Source organism: Artemia sp. Qi Xiang Cuo, chromosome 15 (assembly GCF_049724085.1).
Source record: "Artemia sp. Qi Xiang Cuo chromosome 15, ASM4972408v1, whole genome shotgun sequence".
In the NCBI taxonomy this organism is placed as follows: Eukaryota; Metazoa; Arthropoda; class Branchiopoda; order Anostraca; family Artemiidae; genus Artemia; species Artemia sp. Qi Xiang Cuo.
This window is the reverse complement of record NC_142808.1, coordinates 34,507,312-34,533,399: the sequence shown is the minus strand read 5'-3', so window position 1 is coordinate 34,533,399 and position 26,088 is coordinate 34,507,312. Positions and strand designations below refer to the sequence as shown.

At 36.6% G+C, this 26,088-nt stretch overlaps 1 protein-coding gene across 2 annotated transcripts in view; it reads left to right on the top strand.

Moving 5' to 3' along the window:
• The window catches only part of unc80 (unc80, NALCN channel complex subunit), a 380,168-nt gene that overhangs the window by 139,973 nt on the left and 214,107 nt on the right, over positions 1-26,088 (top strand). The window contains exons 9-13 of one of the 2 annotated variants that reach the window (XM_089101793.1): positions 5,860-6,017; positions 11,295-11,425; positions 17,225-17,367; positions 21,378-21,404; positions 25,703-25,832. In XM_089101793.1, the coding sequence (XP_088957919.1) occupies positions 5,860-6,017; positions 11,295-11,425; positions 17,225-17,367; positions 21,378-21,404; positions 25,703-25,832 (589 nt within the window). The remainder of the gene's footprint in view (positions 1-5,859; positions 6,018-11,294; positions 11,426-17,224; positions 17,368-21,377; positions 21,405-25,702; positions 25,833-26,088) is intronic. The other variant, XM_089101792.1, reaches the window with a different exon arrangement.

Here is a 26,088-nt window from a genome sequence, read left to right as displayed (position 1 = left end):
TTTAGAAAGCATGGAGTTTAGAACCTCTACTCATATTAATTTCTGCTCGTTTTGAGTTTGACTCAGTTATTTATTCTAACTTCTGTCTGTTTTTGTTTTCATTTAGTTATTGATACTGATTTGTGGCAGTTGTATGCTTGGTAGATTAAATGATTCTATTTTTGCTCATTTTTGGTTTAATGGAGCTCTTTACTTTTTTTGAAAAACTTATTTCATGGGGAAATTTTTTTTTAATTAATTTCTATTTGTTTTATATTGACATAGTCTTTTTCAAGGAGAAAGACTGAGCCTCTTCTAAATTTAAACAACCATCCCTTCCATTAAAACCTTAAATACTCCCTGGGAATAACGTACAACCCTTGCCCCTAATCATTGGTGTTTGTTTCAACCCCAAAAGCCTTGTTATATGATATCCAGACTATTTTTGATAGAACAGTTATCTCAAAATTTCTATTAGATGCATTTTGGGACAATACGACGTGTATGTGGGGGGGGGGGGGGGTAGCTGCCCTCTGATCACTTTACTCTTCAAAAGAGCACTAGAGCGTCTGATTACCAATCCAATGAGCCCTCTCCGAAGTTTATGTGACCATGCTTTCTATGAAAACCTTAGGCCTATATGTCCCCAAGGCATAACTTACAACCCTTGCCTTGAGGGCTGGGGGGATTTTTGTCCTCAAAAACATAATTTTTATACCTTTCTGATATGGTGAGCAAAAAGGCTATCTCAAAATTTTGATTGTAAGTGTTTGGGGAAATAATGGGCATGAGGGCAATTGCCCTCTGATCACTTTCGACTAATAAAAAAGGCACTAGTCCGCTCAATTTCCAATCGAATGAGTCGCTTTTGAAGTTTCTACGGCAAAACTTTCTATAAAAACCTTATATGCCCCATGGGCATAACTTAGGACCCTTGTACTGAGGGTTGTCATCCTCAAAGAAATAATTTCCAGACCTTTCAACTATGTTGAACAAAATGGCTCTATCAAGATGTTGATCGGAAATGTTTGGGGAAATAGTTGGCATGGGGTGGGGTGATTCTCCCTCCAATTACTTTTGAATATAAAAGGACAATAGCCCTCTCAGTTTCCAATCCAATGATCCTTTTTAGAAGTTTTACGACAATGCTTTCTATAAAGATATTATATGCCCCTAGGGTATAACTTGAAATCTTACCCCTGAGGGCTGTTGGGGGTTGTCATAGGCTACTCAAAACATAATTTCCAGACCATTCAACTACCTTCAACAAAATGGCTATATCAAAACGTTGATCAGAAGTGTTTGGGGAAATGATGGGCGTGGGGGGGGCATTCAACCTCCGATTTCTTTTGACTATTAATAAGTGCACTAGCCATCTCAATTCCCAATTGAATGAGCCCTTTTTGAAGTTTCTACGATAACGCATTCTATAAAACCTGATATGCCCCCAGGGAATAACTTACAACCTTAGCCCTGAGGGCTGTGGGGGGGGGAATGGGTGTCATACTCAAAACATAATTTCTGGACCCTTCAACTATGTTCAATAAAAAAGCTATATCAAAACGTTGATCGGAAGTGTTTTGGGAAATGTTGGGCGTGGGGGGGGCAGTCGCCCTCCAATCGCTTTTGACTATTAATAAGGGCACTAGCCCTGTCAATTCCCAATTGAATAAGCCCTTTTTGAATTTACTAAAACAAAGCTTTCTATAAAACCTTATATGGCCCCAGGGCAAAACCTACAACCCTTGCCCTGAGGCCTATGAGGGGGTTGTCATCCTCAAAGATTTAATTTCCAGGAATTTCAACTACGTTAAACAAAATTGCTATTCCAAATTTCGATTGGATGTGTTTGGGGAAATAGTGGGCGTGAGAGTTAGTTGCCCTTCAATAACTTTTTACTATTAAAAAGTTCACTAGCCTTTTCGATTTCCAATTGAATGAGACCTTATTGAAGTTTCTACAACAACACTGTCTATAAAAACCTTATATGCACCGAGGGCATAATTTACAACCCTTACCCTGAGGTTTTTTTTTTTTGGGGGGGGGGGGGTTGGCATTCTCAAAGACCTAATTTACAGAACTTTAAACTACATTGAATAAAATTTTTATCTAAAAAAGAGGGGGTTTTAGACTCTCGAGTATTAAAAAGAGCACTAATTCTCTCAATTTCCAATCAAATGAGCCCTTTTTGAAGTTTCTACAACAGCACTTTCTGTAAAAAAGACTTTTATGCCCCCAGGGCATAATTTGCAACCCTTACCCTAAGCGCTGTGGGGGAGTTGTCATCCTTAAAGACCTAATTTATTTAACTCTCAACTGCGTTGAAAAAAATGGCTATCTCAAAATTTTGATTGCATGTGTTTGGGGAAATAGTGGGTGTGAGAGGGGGGATAGTTGCCCTCCAATCACTTTCTACTATTACAAAGGGCCCTAGCCCTTTCAATTTCCAATTGAATGATCTCTTTTTGAAGTTTCTATGACAACGCTTTCTATAAGAACCTTATATGCCCCAATGCCATAACTTACAACCCTTGCCCTGAGGGGTGTAGGGATGGGTTATCATCCTCAAAGGCATAAGTTCTAAAACTTTCAACTGTAGTGAACGAAATGGATATCTCAAAATTTTGATTGTATGTGTTCGGGGAAATGGTTGGCGTGAAAGGGGGGTTAGTTGTCGTCAAATAACTTTCGACTATTAGAAAGGGCAGTAACCCTTTCAATTTCCAATTGAATGAGCACTTTTTGAAGTTTCTACGACAACGTCTTCTATAAAAATTTTAAATGCCCCAAGGGCATAACTTATAACCCTTGCCCTGAGGGAGGTGGGGGGTATGTCATCCTCAAAGACATAATTTCCAGAACTTACAACTACGTTCAACAAAATGGCTGTCTCAAAATTATGATTTGATGGGTTTGGGAAAATAATGGGCGTGAGAGTTTGTTGCCCTTCAATAACTTTTTACTATTAAAAAGTGCACTAGCCCTTTTGATTTCCAATTGAATGAGACCTTATTGAAGTTTCTACAACAACACTTTCTATAAAAACCTTATATGCACCCAGGGCATAATTTACAACCCTTGCCCTGAGGTTTTTTTTTTGGGGGGGGGGGGTTGGCATCCTCAAAGACCTAATTTACAGAACTTTAAACTACATTGAATAAAATTTTTATCTCAAAAAGAGGGGGTTTTCGACTCTCGAGTATTAAAAAGAGCACTAATTCTCTCAATTTCCAATCAACTGAGACCTTTTTGAAGTTTCTACAACAGCACTTTCTGTAAAAAAGACTTTTATGCCCCCAGGGCATAATTTGCAACCCTTACCCTAAGCGCTGTGGGGGAGTTGTCATCCTTAAAGACCTAATTTATTTAACTCTCAACTGCGTTGAAAAAAATGGCTATCTCAAAATTTTGATTGTATATGTTTGGGGAAATGGCGGGCGTGAGAGGGCGGTTAGTTGCCCCCCAATCACTTTCTACTATCAAAAAGGGCACTAGCCCTTTCAATTTCCAATTGAATGAGCCCTTTTTGAAGTTTCTATGACAACGCTTTCTATAAGAACCTTATATGCCCTAATGCATAACTTACAACCCTTGCCCTGAGGGGTGTGGGGGGTTTATCATCCTCAAAGATACAATTTCCAGAACTTTCAACTGTATTGAACGAAACGGATATATCAAAATTTTGATTGCATATGTTCGGGGAAATGGTTGGCGTGAAAGGGGGGTTAGTTGTCGTCAAATAACTTTCGACTATTAAAAAGGGCAGTAACCCTTTCAATTTCCAATTGAATGAGCCCTTTTTGAAGTTTTTACAACAACGTCTTCTATAAAAATTTTATATGCCCCAGGGCATAACTTACAACCTTTGCCCTGGGGGGTGTGGGGGGTATATCATCCTCAAAGACATAATTTCCAGAACTTTCAACTAATTTGAACAAAATGGCTGTCTCAAAATTATGATTGGATGTGTTCGGGAAAAGGGTGGGTATGAGAGGGTCGTTAGCTGCCCTCCAATCACTTTCGACTATTGAAAAGGGCACTAGCCCTTTCAATTTCCAATCAAATGAGCCCTTTTTGAAGTTTTAATGACAACGTTTTCTATAAAAAAAAACCTTATATGCTCCCAGGGCATAACTTACAACCTTTGCCCTTAGGGCTTTGAGGGAGTTATCATCCTCAAAGACCTAATTTCCAAAACTTTCAACTGTGTTGAACAAAATGGATATCTTAACATTTTGATTGCATGTGTGGGGAAACGGTGGACATGAGAGGGGGGTTAGTTTACGTCCAATCACTTTCAACTATTAAAATGGGCACTAGCCATTTCAATTTCGAATTGAATGAGCCCTTTTTGAAGTTTTTACGACAACGCTTTCTATAAAAACCTTATTTGCCCTCAGGGCATAACTTACAACCCTCGCCCTGAGTACTTTGGGGATGTTTGTCATCCTCAATGACCTGATTTCCAGAACTTTCAACTACGTTGAACAAAATGGCTATGTCAAAATTTTGATTGGATGTGTTTTGGGAAGGGTAGGCGTTAGTTGTCCTCCAATATATTTCGACTATTAAAAAGGGCACTAGCGCTTTGAATTTCTAATTGAATGAGCCCTTTTTGATGTTTCTACGACAACGCTTTTAATAAAAACCTTATATGCCCCCAGGGCATGAATTACAACCCTTGCCCTGAGGACTGGGGGGAGTGTCCTCCTCAAAGAAACAATTTATAGATCTTTCAATTACGTTGAACAAAATGGCTATCCCCAAATTTTGATTGGATGTGTTTGGGGAAATGGTGGGCCTGGAAGGGGTGTTAGTTGCCTTCCAATCACATCCAACTTTTAGAAAGGGCAAAAGCCATTCCAATTTCCAATCGAATGAGCTCTTTCCGAAGTTTCTACGACAACTCATTCGATTGGAAGTGCCCTGGTCTAAGACCAACCAAAAAAAATAAAATAATACATTCTGCCAGCATCGTTCTTTACGTAGACAGCGCTATTGCGCTGCCTATGATTAATAGAAAAAACAAATTAGTACATTAGCTATGAAAAAAGTGCTATAACTTAATTTTAGTGAATTGCTAAGTAATTTGTAGACACAAAGATTTAAATAATTTAGATGTGACAAATTTCCCAAGGTTCAAGAATAGCTCATTTAGACCCCTTGAACTCTCACCTCGCATATTCTTCTGCAATCAGTAATTGTATTTACCCCCCTCTCTTTCATGAAGATTGATCAAAAGAAACATCATTGAAAATTCTAGCCGGAAGTATGAATTTTATTTTGCTCCTCTACTGGAAAAAATCTTCTGATCCCTGTGTTTTTTCAAAAGCTGACACCTACAGCTTTTATATATTCTTTGTATCAGATAATTTTTTCAGTCCTGTTATTACAGGCAATCGGTTCTAGCAATTCATATTAAAGATGTAATTCTAACAATTCTATTAAAGGCGGTAAGTAAGCTTACTGTATGGAACAAGCTAAAAGTTCTTAAAGAAGAGCAGAAAAACTGAAAAATGTATGTATTTTGTTGTTGTTGCAACAAATAGCTGTTTGTTTGAGGTTAAATCTAGGTTGTAGTCGATTGTTTGGATAAGACAGAGCAATGTTTATGCCAAAAGCTCCAATATCAAAGTGTTTCTGCATCTGAAAAATATAAATAACTCATTTAGGAAAAAAAACTAGAAACTTCTTCTCAGCTTGAAAATAAAAAATGATACAGTGAAGTGAATTGGATAAACTGGCAGTAAATCCTCTTTTGTTATCAAGGTAGGAGACTGATATAAGTTTGAACAAAAAGTATCGCTTAATGCCTGCAGCTAAAGCTTTAGTTATACATCACTTGTATTTCCTGTGAATTGTTCTATACCTTTATTGCAGACTGAAGGATATATTACAAGAGCGAAGGAAGCATGTCCGAGTTCGAAAGCGAAGTAGTTCCTTACCGGTTCCTGATATTCGAATTTCAGATTGTCCAAACAAGGAAAACGCCCAAACAGGAAGTGATGGCCAAGGGACTATTCAAGGTCTGCGTTTCAGTGAGTATAAGATCTAAAAAGCAGTATGAATTAATGAAGAATAAAATTAAAATAAGAAAATAGAATAAACACTGTTTAATCAAAAATGCCTATTTTTTAATCTGACATTTAGACCTTTTAAGAGGGTTCTATGTAAAATAGTCTCTCAATTTATTTGAAGTCAAGATTAAATGAGCTGGGTTGCCCTACATGTCTAGATCAGTATTTCTTAGAAAAAGTAAGCCTATTCATTTTATGTTCTACATTGCTGGTCTTCAGATGTCAAGATTGAATTTCTGGTGTAAGGTTTTATTGCAGCAATCAAAGATAAATTAAGTTTCGTTACCACAAGACTTCTCAGGCTCTTTTTTACAACTAGTTTGAAAAAAAAAATCCCCCAAAAATTACTACAAGAAAAACAAAGAGTTAAATTAAAACCTGAAAAAAGGAGAAATAAAGTAACACAATAAGCCAAACTTAACAAGGACGGGTGTTACAATGAATGAACAAATGAAACCTAACTTAAACAGAAAACAAAATTAATGATGAAGTCAAATTTGAAAGATAAAATATGTTAGTATAAACGAGGACATGATGTCTAACTTTGGAGCCATGTGAATGAGCGTTGGCTATTCAAAATCCATCTCTTTTGCCGTAATCATAGGCAGCGCGCTAGCGCTGCCTAAGTAAAGAACGATGTGGCCACAATGTGTGTGTTTTTTTTTTCTTCGACAGGCACTTCGTATCGAAGGAGTTGTCGTAGAAACTTCGAAAATGGCTCATTCGATTGGAAATTGGGGTGGCTAATGCCATTTTTAATAGTCGAACGTGATTGGAGGGCAACTAGCCCCCCCCCCCACGCCCATCATTCCCCAAAACATATCCCATCAAAATTTTGAGATAGCTATTTTGTTCGGCGTAGTTGATTTCCACATTGAAAATATCTTTTTGAGGAGGACACTCCTCCACAACCCTCGGGGCAAGGGTTTTAAGTTATGCCCTGGGGGCATATAAGGTTTTTATTGAAGGCGTTGTCGTAGAAACTTCAATACAGGCTCATTCGATTGGAAATTCGAAGGGCTAGTACCCTTTTTTATAGTCGAAAGTGATTGGAGGGCAACTAGTCCCCCCTCACGCCCATCATTCCCCCAAACACATCCAATCAAAATTTTGAGATAGTTATTTTGTTCAGCGTAGTTGATTTCCAAATAGAAAATATGTTTTTGAGGAGGACACTCTCCCACAACCGTCAGGGCAAGGGTTTTAAGTTATGCCCTGGGGGTATATAAGGTTTTTATAGAAGGCGTTGTCGTAGAAACTTCGAAATTGGCACAATGGATTGGAAATTGGAGTGGCTAGTGCCATTTTTAATAGTCAAAAGTGAGGAGAAGGATACTAGCCCCCCCCCCAACCCCCGCCGTCCCGCCAACCCATTCCATCACAATTTTGAGATAGTCATTTTACTTAGCTTAGTTAATTATCTGATAGAAAATATGTTTTTGAGTAGGACACTCCCTCAAGACCATTGGGGCAATGGTTTCAAATCATGCCCTAAGGGATATAATAACAATGTTTGCACAATATATTATTTATTATTTTTTACCTTTAGAGAAGAACAGTTAATATAGAAGGGGTCGTAATAGAAACTTCAGAAGGGGCTCATTCGATTGGAAATTGAGAGTTCTAGTGCCCTTTTTAATAGTCGAAAGTGATTCGAGGGCAACTAGCCCCCCTCCCACGCCCATCGTTCCCCCAAGGACATCCAATCAAAATTTTGTGATAGCCATTTTGTTCAGCGTACTTGATTTCCAGATAGAAAATATGTTTTTTGAGGAGGACACTCCCCCACAACCCTCGGGGCAAGGGTTTTAAGTTATGCCTTGAGGGCATATAAGAACGATTTTGGAACAATGTACTATGTATTAATTTTTTCCTTTAGAAAAGAACAGTTAATATAGAAGGGGTCGTAATAGAAACTTCAGAAGGGGCTCATTCGATTGGAAATTGAGAGTTCTAGTGCCCTTTTTAATAGTCGAAAGTGATTCGAGGGCAACTAGCCCCCCCCCTCCACGCCCATCGTTCCCCCAAGCACATCTAATCAAAATTTTGAGATGGCCATTTTGTTCAGCGTAGTTGATTTCCTGATAGAAAATATGTTTTCGAGAATGGCACTTCCTCACAACCCTCAAGGCAAGGGCTTTAAGTTATGCCCTGGGGGCATATAAGGTTTTTATAGAAGGCGTTGTCGTAGAAACTTCAAAACAGGCTCATTCGATTGGAAATTCGAAGGGGTAGTACCCTTTTTAATAGTCGAAAGTGATTGAAGGGCAACTAGCCACCCCCCCCCACGCCGATTATTCCCCCAAACACATCCAATTAAAATTTTGAGATAACCATTTTGTTCAGTGTAGTGGCTTTCCAAATAGAAAATATATTTTTGAGGAGGACACTCCCCCACTACCCTTAGGGCAAGGGTTTCAAATTATGCCCTGGGGGCATATAAGGTTTTTGAAGAAGGTGGTGTCGTAGAAACTTCTAAAAAAGCTCATTTGATTGGAAATTCAAAGGGCTAGTGCCCTTTTGAATAGTCGAAAGTGATTGGAGGGCAACTAGCCCCCCCCCACGCCCATCATTCCCCGGAACACAACCAATCAAAATTTTGAGATAGCCATTTTGTTCAGCGTAGTTGATTTCCAGATAAAAAATATTTTTGAGGAGGACACTGCCCCACAACTCTTAAGGCAACGATTATAAGTTATGCCCTGGAGGCATATAAGGTTTTTATTGAAATTTTTGTCGTAGAAACTTGAAAAAGGGCTCATTCGATTTGAAATTCAAAGGGATAGTACCCTTTTTAATAGTCAAAAGTGATTGGAGGGCAACTAACCCCCCTCTCACGCCCACCTTTTCCCCAAACACATCCAATGAACATTTTGAGATAGCCATTTTGTTCAGCGTAGTTGATTTTCAGATAGAAAATATATTTTTGAGGAGGATACTCCCCCACAACCCTCAGGGCAAGGATAATAAGTTGTGCCCTGGAGGCATATAAGGTTTTTATTGAAATCTCCGTCGTAGAAACTTGAAAAAGAGCTCATTCGATTTAAAATTCAAAGGGATTGTACCTTTTTTAATAGTCGAAAGTGATTTGAGGGCAACTAACCCCACCTTTTCCCCAAACACATCCAATCCAAATTTTTAGATAGCCGTTTTAATCAACGTAGTTGAAAGTTTTGGTAATTAGGTCTTTAATGATGACAACCCCTCCCCCCACAGCCCTCAGGGCAAGGGTTGTAAGTTATGCCCTGGGTCATATAAAGTTTTTATTGAAGACGTTGTCGTAGAAACTTCAAAAGGGCTCGTTCAATTGGAAATTGAAAGGGCTAGTGCCCCTTCCCAAGGGCAGAACAAAATTTGCACTTTACTGAAAAAATACAAATGAATGTGCATTGTCAGTTTAATATACATATACTGATATTTAGTAATCAAAATGTTTATATTATTTGATTTTCTAAAGTTATGAAAGTAAAAACATTTATATTTTTTCAGTAAAGTGCAAGTTTTGTTCTGGCCTTGGGAAGGCATAGGGGTTATGCGCCCAACTTATGTTAATTTCTGCTCGTTTTGAGTTTGACTCGGTTAATTAATGTAATTTCTGTTCGTTTTGAGTTTCATTTATTTATCGATGCTGATTCGTGGTAGTCTCATGCTTGGTAGATTATTTGATTTTTTTTTTTTTGCTAATTTTTTGTTTAATGGAGTTCTTTACTTTTCTTTGGAAAATTTATTTTGTCGAAAAAGTTTTTTAAATTAATATATACAAAAGCAAACGTGCTTTTGTTTATTTGTTTGTTTTTGTCCAGAGTACTTTGCTAAATTATTAAAGCTAGAAACAGGAAATTGTAATGTCGGAAGTGTGTTTTTTTTTTGTTCTGATTCTTCTTTCTCAATTCTTTAATGTGGGCTTTAAAAAGAGAGCTCTGTGTTTTTTTAACCCTGTTTTAATTGCTGCACTCAGTTGTTTGAGCCTTTTGTCTCCAGAAGTGGCCCTCCAGTTCGCCAGGACTTTGGTCTTCATCTCTTGCACATTGACCTACGCTTTAGTCAAGTAGTGCTCTGGACTTCAGACCATAACGAATGAGACCTCACAGAATTTTTCTGCTCTAACTGCACTAAAGATGCCTTCCTGCGCTAACTTCGCCCACTTCAGTTAGCAGCTCCGGCCTTGGGCCCTCACATCACTTTGGTGTGGCCTATCTAGTGTACATCATATTTTTAGAGAGGGATGTTCCAAAGGAATATTCATATGCAATTAAAAATGTAATCTCACTTCAGGGAAATCACCAAAGTTGACCAGCAGCAGAAGGGTTCTGAGATTATTTCAAAATATAAACCATTTTGGTCTTTAATAACGCTTTTTTAGTCAATTTTCTTCGTGGTTTTAAAGCGGTTTACACTATAGTTGTACTGTGTTTGTATAGCACTGTATTTGCAAATAGTCTTCACACGCTGTAACTTTGTGTATGGTACGGTTTTAAAGGCCCCTATATAATGTAGCTTCTGAAAAAATATTTTCGTATTTTACTCACTTTAAAAAATTTTATAATTTTTTTCTAGTTAAAAAAAAATTATGTTAGTGCCCTTGGTCCTTATTATCAGATAAATACCCTTTTTGTAAACTTCATTTCATTTCTCTTTAATTTCCATACGTCAACCCTGGTCCCAGCTATTATTAAATATATTTTTGCCCTGTTAATATTCTTTCTTGATCAATTGACTACGACACGTGTTCAAAGAATTATCTAATTATCTAGCCTCTGAAAAATGAAGGTTACAGGTGACTCATACAGGAAACAAAAATAGCTTGAAGAGCCTAGGGTAAATTTTGTACTTCAATTTTTGTACTTGTGTGGTAAGCCCACAGATCGTAACTCAGTGAGGGAAGAGCTTGTAGAACCCGTGGCCCGTCACGGCCATGTTACCATATTTTTGTACAATCAGTAGTAGCACTGATGGTATTGTGCAATGTTTACGGGTAGCACTAGAGAACTTACACTGGTGCCAGTGTTGGTGCCAGGTGACTTGCAATTTCTAGAAGTTTTCCTTGCAGTTTTTCCACTTTATTACAATTTCTATAGATGAAAATAGGTACAATTTAAAACGTTTTACACTACATTTGCGCTATATGTATATAGATGTACCTAGTTCAAAACATATAGATATATAGCTGTCTCATTACAAAAAGGAAAGCAAGTTGTGAATTTAATCTTTTTTTAACGTTGGTTTTCTTATTTGCAGCTTCAGATGAAGGAAGTTTTTCTTACAATACCACAACGAATTATTCGCCAAGCGGAAATGAACTGGCACAAGCTAAGGAATCGAATAAAGTCAAGAGACGATCGAGTTCAAACCGAAGGAAAGCAACTGAGGTAAGATAGGAGTTCTGAAGCGGGCTAGCAAGGCTATTGCCAATTTTATTTTTCATAACCTGTTAACTAAAAGTTGGTCCATGACCCACATTGGACGTCAATAATTGTTAATTATTATTTAGATTTTGCTTTTGTACAGCTAGTTTTCCCAGAATCCCACGTTTCACATAACTGGTATAGGTAGGCCTATGTCTAAGTCTGACATTTAAAGGAAAGGTCAGGGCTAATATTAAAACTACTGTTACTAATAATCGCTCACATAAGCACCAAGCCGTCCAAGGCCAATGGAGCTGCGCTTGCTCCTACTCCACCAAAATTCATTCAAAGCTTTACTCTTTACCATCTCTTGTGTCGCTCCAATTTCCCACCAAGGTAGCTAAACTCATGTTTCCTTTAATTGTTTCTCCTTTAATAATATTGGCCAGTCTGTCTTCCGAGAATATAATTTTTCCCAATTCAATTAAGCGAGCTCGAGTATTGTTTTGTATAATTGTTTTAAATGGATAGGTCCTGATAATTATCGACTAATGTTTCTTTACCGTCTGTGTTTAGCAAAATTTTTAAAGGCCTATGGTTTTCCATCTACTTGCATTTTTAGAAGTGAAGGATTGTCTCATGAATATTTTAGTTCAGCTTCCGAGCTAAGCACTAAACAGAGTGTCGTTGTGCTCCTATTTTAAATTTCACACATTTCACAGGTTCTTAATTTCGCTCTGAATCCTACTGCTAAATTTCACACATTTGGTTCTTAATTTCGCTCTGAATCCTACTGCTAAATTTCACACATTTGGTTCTTAATTTCGCTCTGAATCCTACTGCTAAATTTCACACATTTGGTTCTTAATTTCGCTCTGAATCCTACTGCTAAATTTGTTGACGTCCTGAAAGTTTTTGATTTGTTGACCTACCAAAATTTTACTCTCTAAATAGTCTGATTACAGTATAAGAGGGAATGCTGGCATTACTATTTTGTTTAGAAAGGTTCTCTCGTGGATCTAGCTTTCATCTCATTGCCTCAAGTTGAGTTTGGTCTCCTGCAACGTTCAGTTCTATGGTCAGCTCTGCTCTTATTTTATGTTTATGGTCTAATTATTGCGCTTACGAACCAAAAAATGATTGTGTAATAAAAAAAAACGATTTTATTTTCAAACGCCTTACACGGTCATGCCGATCAGTGGCAGTTCTTGTCATAATAAGGAACTAAACATATAAAACATGAAAATTACAGCCTTAGCCATCGTCATACAAAATTATACATTGATTCGAAATATCACAAATTCAAACTAAACAGAGTCAAACGAATAAAAAGAATAAAAGAATAATGAACTAAAGCAAATGATATATACAACTATCGACGAGTGGATGTGGAATTAAAAATCTTGACGAACGAGGGAACAAAACTACTTGCGTACCGGATATGTCTTGCTGGTACCGGCTGAATTTTTGGTACCGGTTGAGGTACATGTTGCGGGAGCCTTTGGCGCGAAGGGAGGTACTCAGGGGGGAGGATTCCACGAAGCCGCAGAATTTCTTAAATACCGATTCTAAACTTAAAACACAATTCATCACGGCGTGCCAAAAGAGATGTAAGAGTAAATTGTTTTGAAAAGGAGCAATAAGGGACTTTGGGAGATTTAGAAACTATCAGAAGAGCTCGGTATTGACTCCTTTCCAGGCGGTCCCTCTGGTCCGAACTCAGGCTGTAATGCCGAACAGGACAAGCATATTCTACCAGTGGTCTAACAAATGTAAGAAATATACGCAATAGTTGGGGGATTGGGACACCATGACGAGTAAGGAGTTTTAAAGAAAGGATACCCAGGTTTGCCCGTTTAATCGCCTCCTGTGTCTGTTTTTCCCACTTCAGGTCATGTGTGAGATATATTTCCAAGGGTTTGATCTCCATGATGCCTGGAACATTCTTTAAAGCAAGGGATAAACTGTCCCTCAGAAAAAAAGTTAATACGAGCAATTTTTCACGATTGACGATCATTTTGCCCTCCTCAGCTTGGCGTGACAAACCCGCCATTATTCTGTCTGCCTCACTTGAAACACTCTTTTCACTTAGCTCCAGTAAGGATAGATCATCAACGAACTTAAAGCGATCCGACTCATCATTTGCCAAGTCATTTACCATAACCAAAAAAAGGAGAGGGCCTAAATTTGGTCCCTGGGGAATTGCACAGTAGGTTGGCTGGGGATCAGAATAGGCGGATTTATACTTAGTTTTTTTACTTCTATCTGAAAGAAAATTTGCAACTATTCTTACCAAATATGCATCAACATTAAAATTTGTCAATAGCTTGCGGATAAGGGTTCTATGGCAGGTCAAACGAAATGCTTTTTTTCAGTCAATCGTGATGAAGTAATGGCTTGTCGAACTCTTGGGAATATTAGCGAACTGTTGAGGGTCAATTTTATGCAGAATAAAAGTTTTCAGTCACTCAGCGATTAAACTTTCAGAGATTTACCTAAAAATCATAATAGGCCGCAACAGAGTATAATACCCGCATACCAGTAAAATAACAGAGGGCTCCTTTCTTTTGTAAGGTACGGACGATCTGCTGAAAACGTTTCTTAACTTTTTCAGGAAAATAGAAATGGTACTTGCCGAGAAGTTTTTCTTGAAAAGTAGTGTCCATTTCATCAGCATTAGCCGTAGAAATTATGCCGTCCCATTTTTCAGTCGTGAGCTAATTGCCGAAACCAAACAATCCGCTGTTCGTGATTGGCCGATTCATAGTTGTTTCTGTAGTGTATGTGACCCAAACTTTGCTTATGGGGTGTAGCTCAAGGGTGAAGTGGTAGCTTCCTATTATTGGGGGGCCTGGCGAGGGTCTCCTATAGAGTTGAGACATGTTAGTAGTTATGCGGTCCAGAGCTGTATCACCTTTTGTTGTTGGGCAATTAACTAATCGTTTAGACCCAATCCTGCTTCCAAAGACTGAAGTCGTAGTTTGGTAGCGTCACCAAGCAGGAACATACCACCCGTGGGGTTTTTTAACCTGTAAGTAGTCATTGTTTAATTGAAGTTTTTCCCGGAAAGCTTTTTGAGAACTGACATCTTGTCCTGGCGAATAATAAAAAACACAAACACCAATACCATTATAATGGAAGGGCAGGGATTCGGGCTTTCCATATAACCAAAGAATCTCGTCATAATCATCAAGCAGAGGTACCTCTCTCTGAAAAGCAGGAATTTTCTTATTAATATAAATTTCAAGACCTCCTCCCTTTTTCCAAGCCAGTGGTCATCTGGGCGTAACTTTATCATTTTATTATAACCGGACAAACTGAGTAGATCCAGATTTTGCCTATCCTCTGTTACCGCTACTATTGAGGCTCCAATTACTTGATCTAAATTCTCCAGCTCAATAATCTTATCCGTGAATGTTGATAGTTACTTGTGGTCTGTGCCACCTCGAATCTTTTCAAGCCCAAGAATTTTGATCTGCATCAATAAATTAGGACACTATAGTGGCCGTTGCTGACGACTTATGCCTCGGCACTGCTGTCATAACGGAGCCTATGATCTGTATCAAACTGATAGTTTTGTTCGAAGGAGTATTTCTATAGTTCAATGCGAATTGCCTGGCCTTAAGTATTGCTAAGTTAATCTTACTGATTTTCTCGTTATTCTCTCAGGCTTGTTCTCAGCTATTGGAAATTCATCTTTCAATGCGTTCTCATATCAGACCCAGTGATCAGATTGACCAGTTTTTAGCTATTATTCTTAATCAGAGTCCCTCCTTCAGACATCATATTATTCTCATAATGTTAATCTTAATGAAGAGATTGAGGGGTCGTTGAGCTTTTAGAAAGCTCGAACACATTTTTCCTCGGTTGATAACAAAGATTCTTTAATATTCTATAGTGCTGGGACTATGCCAAAATTCTTACCGATTCTACCTTCATCTTGGTCTCAGCTTCGATTGTAATGCTAGCAAAATGCTAGCAAGTGCTGTACTTGTAATGCTAGCAAGTGCTATACTATCAATATAGTTTGTTTGCCATGTTCCTACCTCACAATTTACAAATCTCTGCCTTCTAAATAAGCTAGCTCATCCTATTGGTACCACCTGGGAGGGTCCAGGGGGAAGGATGGCCCCTCTGGGGAGCAAGAAGACATTTAATAAATGTAGAAGAGGAAAATGAGAAATTCTCTCATTCAACTGCTGGCACTGCATACTATACTCATTTTTGATACTATACTTGTTAGATGCATAGTAGATATACCTGGTACTATAGTTATTTTTCCTCGGAATTAGGCTCGGAAGGGTTGCTCACGTTTTCTAAGACCCTGCTTTTATAATAATTGCTGTTGGAACAAAAGATTAATTTCTTTTTTCTATTGAAGAGGAAACAACTAATTATGAGTCAGGTTTTAATTTTTTTTTTCTAAAATGAAATTTTTTAATCTCTGTTGAAGTTATAACATATAGAAAGCCAATGGTTTGATTAATGCCAGTCTACCAGTATGCCATTACTCTAGTGCTCATTAGAATTTGTGGGCCTGCTGGAACTAGTTTGTCGAATGTGAAGTAGGAATGTCTAATTTGAGTCAGAAAAGGTAATATTGTCCTTATACGCCATTTGTTCGAACATGTACACGTACTCACAAACATGGCTGCCGATAAAAGGGATGGGAGACATAGTCCTCCCTATGAAAGCTGTCGAAAGAACGAGCCATCGAAAAAGAATGGCCTAACAGTGCACTTATTGTTTTTTTTATCCCCTTTTTCCCTTGAAAATTTTCTCATCCCTTAATTCAATTCAATCATTTATTACCCACAACTACAAGAGAACAAGTAGTACAAGTGGAGTAAAACATAATAATAAAAAAGAAAAAAAAAGAAAAAACAACATGTTATCGGTCTGGAAAAGTGACAATCTTCATAATTATATTAGGATTTAATGAGCCTAATATCCAGTTATATATACGAATTTTCTGTTCCCTTTAGAGAATTTCTTCTTGTACTAGGTCTAGTACGTTTTATTGTACAAATCGAATTCTATGTTGTTTTCCTTTGAAAATTTTCTCACCCTCTAATGTACGTAGATTTGTTAGCACCTATGGTCTAAATATTGGCACGAAACGACCGTTCTTAGAAGGAGGAATCCCCTTTTACCTCTCTTTCTTATGTCCTAGTATGCTTGTAAACCAAGCGATGATTTTCTAGAGTTACTCTAAGCTTAAGCCATCTTCTTTAAATCTACGTTTTTTTCATTCAGTTATGCAAGTGTCAGCGTGGAAAAGAGTTATTTTGTAAAAAAATGGTGTTTTTACACAAGTGGCATTTCCCTATCGGTAAATCTCTGATACCCCTCTTGACATAAAGAACATCATAGATTACCCTCAGTTAGACAAATTCTACTGTTGTTTGAGTAGATTGGTTTTGTGTACGGTATATCTGCCATTGATGAATAAGTAAGATTGGGATGATAATCTAATATTCATGGGGGTGAAAATTTTACAGAATTGATATTTCTTTGGTGACGAATCTCTGATACCCCATAAGATATTAATAGCTTAAGAGGTTGCCCTCTTTTGCAAAAACTCCATTAATTTTGAATGGCTTTAGATTAATTATGGTACATCTCCATCTGATAAATAGGCTCATCATAATAATCTATTAAAAACGCATTTAAAAGTGAGTAAAACAAGTTCGTACGAATAGCATTCTTTATGAGTGGCATTTCTTTTTTTTCGCGTAGTTAACTGCCATTATAACCACAATTTTTTCTTTTTCTTTTTTTATTTCTTGACAAAATTAAAGGATATTACAAAATCAATTTTAGAATCGATCAAACCTGGAGCTGCTTTCTTCAAGACCTATCACCATTTGCGCAACAGAATGTTTGAGCCTAGCCGCATCATCAGAAGACTTATCAACCTCTTTAGGAAGGCGTCTCTCTAAAGGAAAAAGTATGCCAAGCCTAAGGTAATTAGTACAACAGCTGATGCTTGTCTGCATGATTTCAAAATACTTCTATTCAATTTTTTTCTGAGCATGTCACTATTCTATTGACTTAGAAATAACGTTTACTCATTTTTCATAATAAAATTGACAATATTTTACAAACTCTAAATTTTTTTGTTAGTACGAAATTTTATTGCTGTTTGGTCTGCTTTTGTCTGAAGAAATACCTTTGAATAAAGGAGAGATAAGAATGAAGTGCTGCTTTGAAGGCTATTCCTAGTCTCATTAGCAAAGTAAAATATTTAATCTTGATACAATTTCTACTCCTAGTCTATTTTAAATAAAATAAGCTCGTTAGTGACACCTGATCTATTAGATTATTTCACAGAATACTAATTACGATATTAGTAGTCAGAAAAAATAATTGTCGCTGTATTTTTATCTATTTATTGGAATTTTGAAGTTTAGAAATATGAACATCTATCAAAGTCGCACTTTCTACCAACATATAGTATGTCGAGGTATACAACACAGGTACAGAATATAAAAGTTTTTTTGTTACTTAGGATTTAATAAAATATTTGATAAAGATATTGTTTTTTCTGAAATTGGTCTAGGAATAACACCAAAATCTTCACCACTTTCCAGTCCTTGCCTATTTACCTTTTTGAAAAATAAGGCTCTATATTTGGTTGATTTCTAGTTCTATTAGTACTCCTACTTCTAGGAAAGTAGAAAGTAGAAAGTAGAAAGTAGAAAGTAGGATTGAGGAGTAAGGAAAAAAGGAGCAATAGGTATCCAAAGAATTAGGAATCAGGTGTTAGCAACAAAGGAATAATAGGGTTTCAGTAGTGGTTTTCAAAGGAATAGAATTGTATTGTAAGTAAAAAAGATATAACAGTTTTTGAAATGCTTAGAAATGAGGGTCAGGGAAGATACGAGTAAGAGTAATTCAAAGTAGTAAGAGTTTTCAAAAAGAACAAGAGTGAGGAGTACCATGAAATAGTCTTTATACATTCCTCGTATTCTATTGTTTGTGGAAACAGGGTAGCAATTTATTTTGATTACAGTTAGTAAGTCTGGTATAGTTAGGATTGGCAGCTACTGCAGATATGGTGGGTGTCGCAATCAGCATCCCAAAAATTAAATACTTATAAACTGAGAATGATTCCAACTCGTTTATGTATCTTGATAGAGATCCTATTGACAGAGTCAAAGATATCAAATGTCTGGGATAACCTATGGATGCTAAGAACGGAGCATCTAAGGTAGGATCAACAAAGCCTGGTGCGCCTTCGGGCAACTGTGCAAACCCCTTTGGTTGAAACGAGAAATTAAGCTCAAAACAAAGCTCAGAATATACTCGGCATGCGTACGCTCCGTTCTCCTATACGGATGTGATGCCTGGTCACTAAAGCCAGAAGAAACGACAACTAGATGCTCCAAACCGAAAATGCCTAGGAGCTATTTATGACATGAAGTGGTGGTAACGAATCAGCAACCAACAGCTCATGAAGATGTGTGGACAAAAGCTTACAATCTCCAACATGACCAAGAAAAGACGCCTCAAGTGGCTTGGCCATGTAATGCGACACCCAGAGGTGACACTATCGTGCCAGGCCCTTAGTGCAGTGCCTTCATTCCCCTTAGAAGAAAAAAATGGGAGGCCAGATCAAGTCATGGCAGAACAATGTGAAGAAGGACGTCGAACCGCTAGGAGGTTTTCGGAAACATGGCTACAAGTGGGACAAGTCATGGCTTCAATGCATTTGACCGTGTCTAGAGGACACATCACTTTGGCAGAACCTGGTTTAGCAGCTTCTTGGTACCCAGTTGGGCTGAATAGCCTGTGCTTCGTCTAAAGTAAAGAAAAGAAATTTTAAGTCAATCAGAATCTTGTAAAGTAGTCTTGTGGCAATGACGTTTGATTTGGGAGAAGGGTAAAAAAATGAGCAGGGCTAATATTAACAAAATATCTAAGTTATCTTGCTCTTACTTATTACTCATGTTCACAAGCATTAAGTAGAGTATTGATAATGTTATTTTGAAAATTTTGGTTTAAACCGGGCAAACTAATGGTTTTATTAGGTTATGGTGTAATAATTTACTTCGATAAAAATACAAGGGGAACAAGCTTCACTCGCTGAGCGAATTTTAGACTTAAAAATGATGTCCAACATATCCCCCCCCCCCCTGTGGAAATGTGTACTTTTTTGTGTAATTTTTCTAGACTTTTTTATACAAAGAAACAGAGGGGATTTTTCCAAACTCTAGGGGTTAACTCCCGCCTTCCTATTATCATGCCTGGCAAGTGCATAGTCTGGAGAATCTTATTCTAATAATGGGTTGCTTATGAAAAATGCCGTGAGGTTTTGTAAACGACAAAAATAGAATCAAACCGGAACGTAGACAACCCTTTCCACGTCTGTAGAAGACGTATATAAAAATGAAGAGCCCCAATATATACTATTAATTGCTTATCTTGTATGCAAAAATCAAAATTTAAGTAATAATTCTTTTGGTCGTCTTTAGTTTTTAAATCATGAGACCATGCTTCGCTCGGTTAAGCGAATCTTGGACAGAAAAATGGTGTCTGCCGTGTTCCGCCCTAATGCTGAACCCCCCCCCCTGCGAGATGCAATTTCATCATACCCTGACTTACAAAAGAACATAGCTTGTTGTGTAATTCTTATAGGTTTAGTTCGATTACGTTCGTTTTATGAAGCTTAAGCAATTCGTAAATTGGTGCTCCCGAATTCTGCAAAGGAAAAACAAACTAGTTTACTAAAAACCAAGTCCGAAATAGCATTTTTTGTTGAAGACCTTGCTAAGATCACTTTTTAAGTTCAACCTGCAAGGTTACATTGGTTTTATGGATAATGTCGATTGGAAGTGGTTGCCCTGCTAATAATAATAGTATCCGCTGTTTTTGCTTTTCCCCAGAAAGTTTTTAATTAAAACATATTTTGTACAGCATTCTAAAAGTAAAATTTGACCGTCCAGAAGGGTACATTTTACCATCCGTCTAGATTTCAGTTGAATTATGTGACTTTGAATCTTTGAACAGTGGGGATAGGGCAGTTGATCATGTTTGGATGTGTTGCTCCTATTATGTAAAGAAAAACGTTAACGTAATTAATTTAAAGCAACGTGTTACAGAATATGCCGCAGTATTTATTTATTTTTTTTAATTGGTATTACCTTCTTTATATACATTTCCAAAACGATACTTATAATTCTTATTAAGCTGAAAAGCCGAATTACAATAATTAAATGTAACTGGACCAAGACGGGAAACATGACAAATAGTTATTTGTCAAACAGTCAAAAGAATGAACATCATATTTTATTTGTTTTTTGTTTTGGTTTTTTTAATCAAAATTTATCATTTCATTTCAAAACACTTCTTCAGTTTGAGACGAATTCGTCAGTGTCTTTGTTCTGTATTCATTAATTATGTTTAATATATTCCCTGAAATCTGATATTCAGTACAAATACTTTTCGCAAAAGAAATTGCCAGTGGTATTTATGAAAAAGAAGAAAAATATAGATTTTTGGTGACATTACAACCAAAACAGAAAACAACCATGTATATTCGTTTGGATTGCTTTTTAAGAATTAAGGTGCTTTGAAAAGCAACTTAAAGCTGCTTAAAAGCAATATAAAAGCTGCTAGGAATTGCAAGTCTCCTGTGATATTATCTGACTTTAAGCTCTCATTTGGCCAAATCGCGATTTCAAGAAAGGCTTTATTTCAGCTCCATATCGTTTTATTATTAGCAATGAATAAAATTTCATTGCTAAGTAATAGCTCGCACAACGAAATAAAAGCCTTCCTAAATGAATCTCACTTTTTTTAAAATGAACTTGAATTATTTAACAAAAGCATCAACTTGGTTATCTTTCTTTCTTGTTTCTACACATTCTCCGCCCCTGCTTTCTTTCGCACGCCTCTTTCTAAAAAACATCTGACCTAGCTGTTGATATGACTGTAAACTAGTATCCCACTTTTTTCTTTTCTTGCCTACTAGTAATATCCTTGATGAATTGGCTGCAAGGTAAGATTTGTACTCACTTTGAATTGTTCATGTCGCACATGTTATGCTTTTAGAAGTGGCTGTATTTTAGTGAAGTTAGCTCATTTGTTTTAGTATATCAAGCTGCTATAATTTGATCATTTATGTAAATATAATCTTAAATGCTGCAGAAGGTGAGAAGTTTTTGAAACGAGAATTGTTTGTTTAAAAGTATCATATCATACATTCTTTGCTGCCATACTTCTTAGCGTGAATTGGAAAACTGTTTTTAGTAGTGTTTTATTATATATTTTACTCCTTTTTTCATAAAATCGGTTTTATAACGTCTCTTTGCAGTTTGGAAATTAATTACAAAAGAAATTTATTCATCAAATTTGTTCCATCTACGCGTTAGATTGCCATATTTGTAAATATGCTTAAAAGCAAATATAATGGTTCCTTTTGTGATGTCAACTGAAGGAAACATCTATAATGAATGTTAAAACCCCTTATGGGCTTAGGGCTTTTCAAGTCTGCACGAAAATATAGACAATTACGAAAATATTGATCATTTTTAATTGAAACCTTTATATGTTTATTAAAAAGGTTTTTCCTTATTAAAATTTACCTGCAATGCCGTTACGATAACTTGACATATCTGCGCTGGCAAAGACTTCTACCAATTTTTCTGATGCTTCGCCACTCTTCCTGGACCCTTCGAGTCAGGGCTATTAAGATTTTGCGAGACATGCGGTTGTACAACCAAAATGGTTTTGAGCATTTTTCCCGTTATTTCTATATTATTGTTGAATTTTGTTTATAAATGGAAAAACAGTGTGGTTTACACAAATATTTGCCAAATTTTCCCATTTATTTAAGTTCTGGATTGCCAGAATATCAACACGTTGGACGAGAATTACCCTTCCACTTAAACAATGTAGATAGGATGAATGGTTATCGTGACAAATGGTGAAACGACAAAATAATAAATCTATAAACTCTTTCTCACATACTTGTTTTTTCTTGTTTCAGGAAGAAGAAAAAGAATATTTGTTACACAGGTTTCTATTATGACAACTTACTAATAAGCTTCTTTATAAATACCATTTATTGGACAGCACACAACAACAGAAGTCATTTACTGCAAAAACCACTGTAGAGCAGCGTCATCAACAATGATAGCGTTATAATCAATCTTCTGTTTCAGGTCGTTTTTATTTCTGTTTCAATTCAATTTTGTATTTTTGAATTGCGTTTTATTTGTTGTATATATGAATCCTGTTGGTTCTGTTAAACCGAAGCTCTACTAAGCAGAACCTTAATTATTGACGCTCCTTAAGAAAAGATTATATCCGTCGGAGTTTCTAGACATTAGTGGGAGGGCCCCGTTTCATCAGGCATATGTTTTCTGGATTTCTTCATCTAGGGTTATGTTGAAAATACTGTTTATAGTACGAAGCTACTGAGCATCAACAGCTTGAAACAGAAAATCGCTTATAACGTTCATCTAGGGTTATGTTCATTTACGATAACGTTCATCTAGGGTTATGTTGAAAATACTGTTTATAGTGCGAAGCTACTGAGCATCAACAGCTTGAAACAGAAGATTGCTTATAACGTTCATCTAGGGTTATGTTCATCTAAGGTAACGTTCATCTAGGGTTATGTTGAAAATACTGTTTATTGTACGAAGCTACTGAGCATCAACGGCTTGAAACAGAAGATTGCTTATAACGTTCTCATTGTTGATGACGCTGATCTACAGTGGTTTTTGCAGTAAACGACTTCTGTTGTTGTGGGCTGTCCAATCAATGGAGGTTATAAAGAAACCTATTAGTAAGGTGTCATACTAGACACCTGTGTAAGAAATATTCCTTTTTTTTACCTAAAAACAAGAAAAAACAAGTATGTGAGAAATGGTTTTTAGATTTATTATTCTGTCGTTTAACCATTTCTCGCGATAATCATTCATCCTGTCATTATATTGTTCGAGTATTTGGCTCTTTGCTTTTTCTTCTATCCTAAAACCAATAAGAATCCTACAAAATCATGCAGTAAGAGTTTTAGCCGGTATGTCTCCACGTAAGTCTGTTCGGGAAATTTACCCAACTTAAAAAATTTGTCCATTAGGCCTACTGTTTATTCTCATGATACAAGGGGGTACTGCGGACTTCTATGTGCCTAGAGGTATTTCTTCTTTATAGAGGTACGCGAAAATGGAATAGTTCAAATAGTGATATTAAGATTATTGGAGACTCCAATATATTTAGAAAAACCATTAAGGAACTGATTTTTGCTGAATAAGAGTTTTGATTTATTTATTGCGATGTTTTGTTGATATGATGTTCCCGGAGGAAGTATGACATATGATATTATTTTATATTTTTTGTTTAGTGTGGTGGTATTAGTGGTGTCGGTGGCCAAGTTTTCTTTTTGTTTTAAGGATTTTTTTTTCTCTACCTCCCCCACGGACAAGTTTTGCTTTTTAGGGGAAGTTGCAATAATTTTTTGCTTGTATGTTTTTTTCAATAAATCCTTATCTCTCTCTCTCTCTATCTACATTGCTTAAGTGGAAGGGTAATTTTCGTCCAATTTGATGAACTCACTACGTTTATTCCTGGATATTTTCTCCCTTGGTTTTCCTCTCTATTGTCTCTGATTTAAATCTATAATGAGCAATAGCACTGTAAAAGTCTTTTTGACTTTGCCCATCAAAGATTTCTCAGTGGGTATTATGCAGCATTGTTGAAAGAGAACTTGATTCCACTCTATAACAAGTTAGCTTTACAGGGTTTTTGCAGCCTTATAAGGATTTATAATTTGTAATAAATAAAATTTTTGCAAAGTGAATGGGCAGTTTTCCATTTAAATGGTATAATTGTTTAAATTTTGCCATGTGTTTTATTTCTTGGCATAGGCTCTGTTCTATGAGAATTAAAACATATTTGTCACAAAACAAATGTCAGAAAAAACACAAAAAAACCAAGAGATTTAAATATGGGGTTTTATAAAAAGTGATGACGTTATAAATTGATTTGTATGATTTTTATCGAAAACTGATATTTTTGGAAGGCATCTTCTCCTTTTCAGCACGTATTTAAGATCAATTGTTAAAGTGTGATATATTTCTACAATAAGCTATATTCTTCAGCAAGACTCTGTTTCAACTGACTGTTCTTTACTGGACGCTGATTGTAGACATCATACTTTTCTAAAGTTCGAAGCAGTCGCGTTTCGGTGCCCATTGCAGCATTTTAAACATTTGATTTACTAAATTTGTCTTGCTCTAGGGTATCTTTTTTTAATGTTAGGCGATTAGGTACGATTTTCAAATAGGGTTACTTTAAAACAGGGTTAATCTTTACTGACTTTCAGTTTGTCAACTAGTATTGCGGTTTTTCCGAGAGTGCATAGTTCTTTAATTTGAAATATCTTTCATTCTTAGTTGATAAATTTGTTTGCTGTAGATGTTTTGTTCTGAAAGGATTAAATCTTTGATATAGTAAAGTATAGCTTTTGTTTCTTGGCATTTAATGCGTCTTCTCATAAATGTAGTTTGAGAAAGAGGGAAGGAGGCTGGGTCAAGCTTAATCTACCCATAGCATAATCTACCCATAAATGTAGTTTGAGAAAGAGGGAAGGAGGCTGGGTCAAGCTCAATCTACCCATAGCATAATCTACCCATAAATGTAGTTTGAGAAAGAGGGAAGGAGGCTGAGTCACGCTTAATCTACCCCTAGCATAATCTACCGATAAATGTAGTTTGAGAAAGAGGGAAGGAGGCTGGGTCAGGCTCAATCTACCCATAGCATAATCTACCCATAAATGTAGTTTGAGAAAGAGGGAAGGAGGCTGGGTCAAGCTTAATCTACCCATAGCATAATGTACCCATAAATGTAGTTTGAGAAAGAGGGAAGGAGATTGGGTCAAGCTTAATCTACCCATAGCATAATCTACCAATAAATGTAGTTTGAGAAAGAGGGAAGCAGGCTGGGTCAAGCTTAGTCTACCCATAGCATAATCTACCCATAAATGTAGTTCGAGAAAGAGGGAAGGAGGCTGGGTCAAGCTTACGAAAAATAAAGTATTGATAAGGTTGAAGGTTTGGAAAAAAGAATGTTTTTGCTTGAAACCTGCCGCTTTTTTAGTCTTACAAAATACTTCACTTTTTTTTATATATTTTAAGGTCCTCTGTCGTGGGGAAGGGTAGTCAAATTCCTTTTCAACAACCTCAGATGGTGCCTTGTAGTTATTGTGTAAGGTTGGTTTTGAACACATTTCTTTTGAAAAGAGATCTCCGTACTTTTTGAAAAAAGACAGTAACGTGTTTTTCTAATTAGGTTTATGGGACACGATGAGTCAAAGAAAGAAAATGGTAAAGCGCTGGCGTATGTTGCTGGTAATGCAAGTGGAGTTCAGCCGATAATAACAGTCACTGATTTGTCTGGATCTGCTTATTCTTTGAATCAGGTACAAAGTTTGATTAAAGTGCCGTCAGACTTGGGTAACCTGTAGTTACTCTATTAACTCCGCGTTCAATATAGCTTATTCCATTCGATTGCAATTGATTTTCTTAATTGACAGCCCATGAAAGTCATTTTCTTTGAAAGGGAATGTTTTTATTGGCTGTGAGTGATGAAAATCATTTGCAATCGATTGCAATAAGCTATATTGAACGCAGGGTAAGTTGATAGTTCGTTTAAAATTATTCCAATTCTTTTCCCCA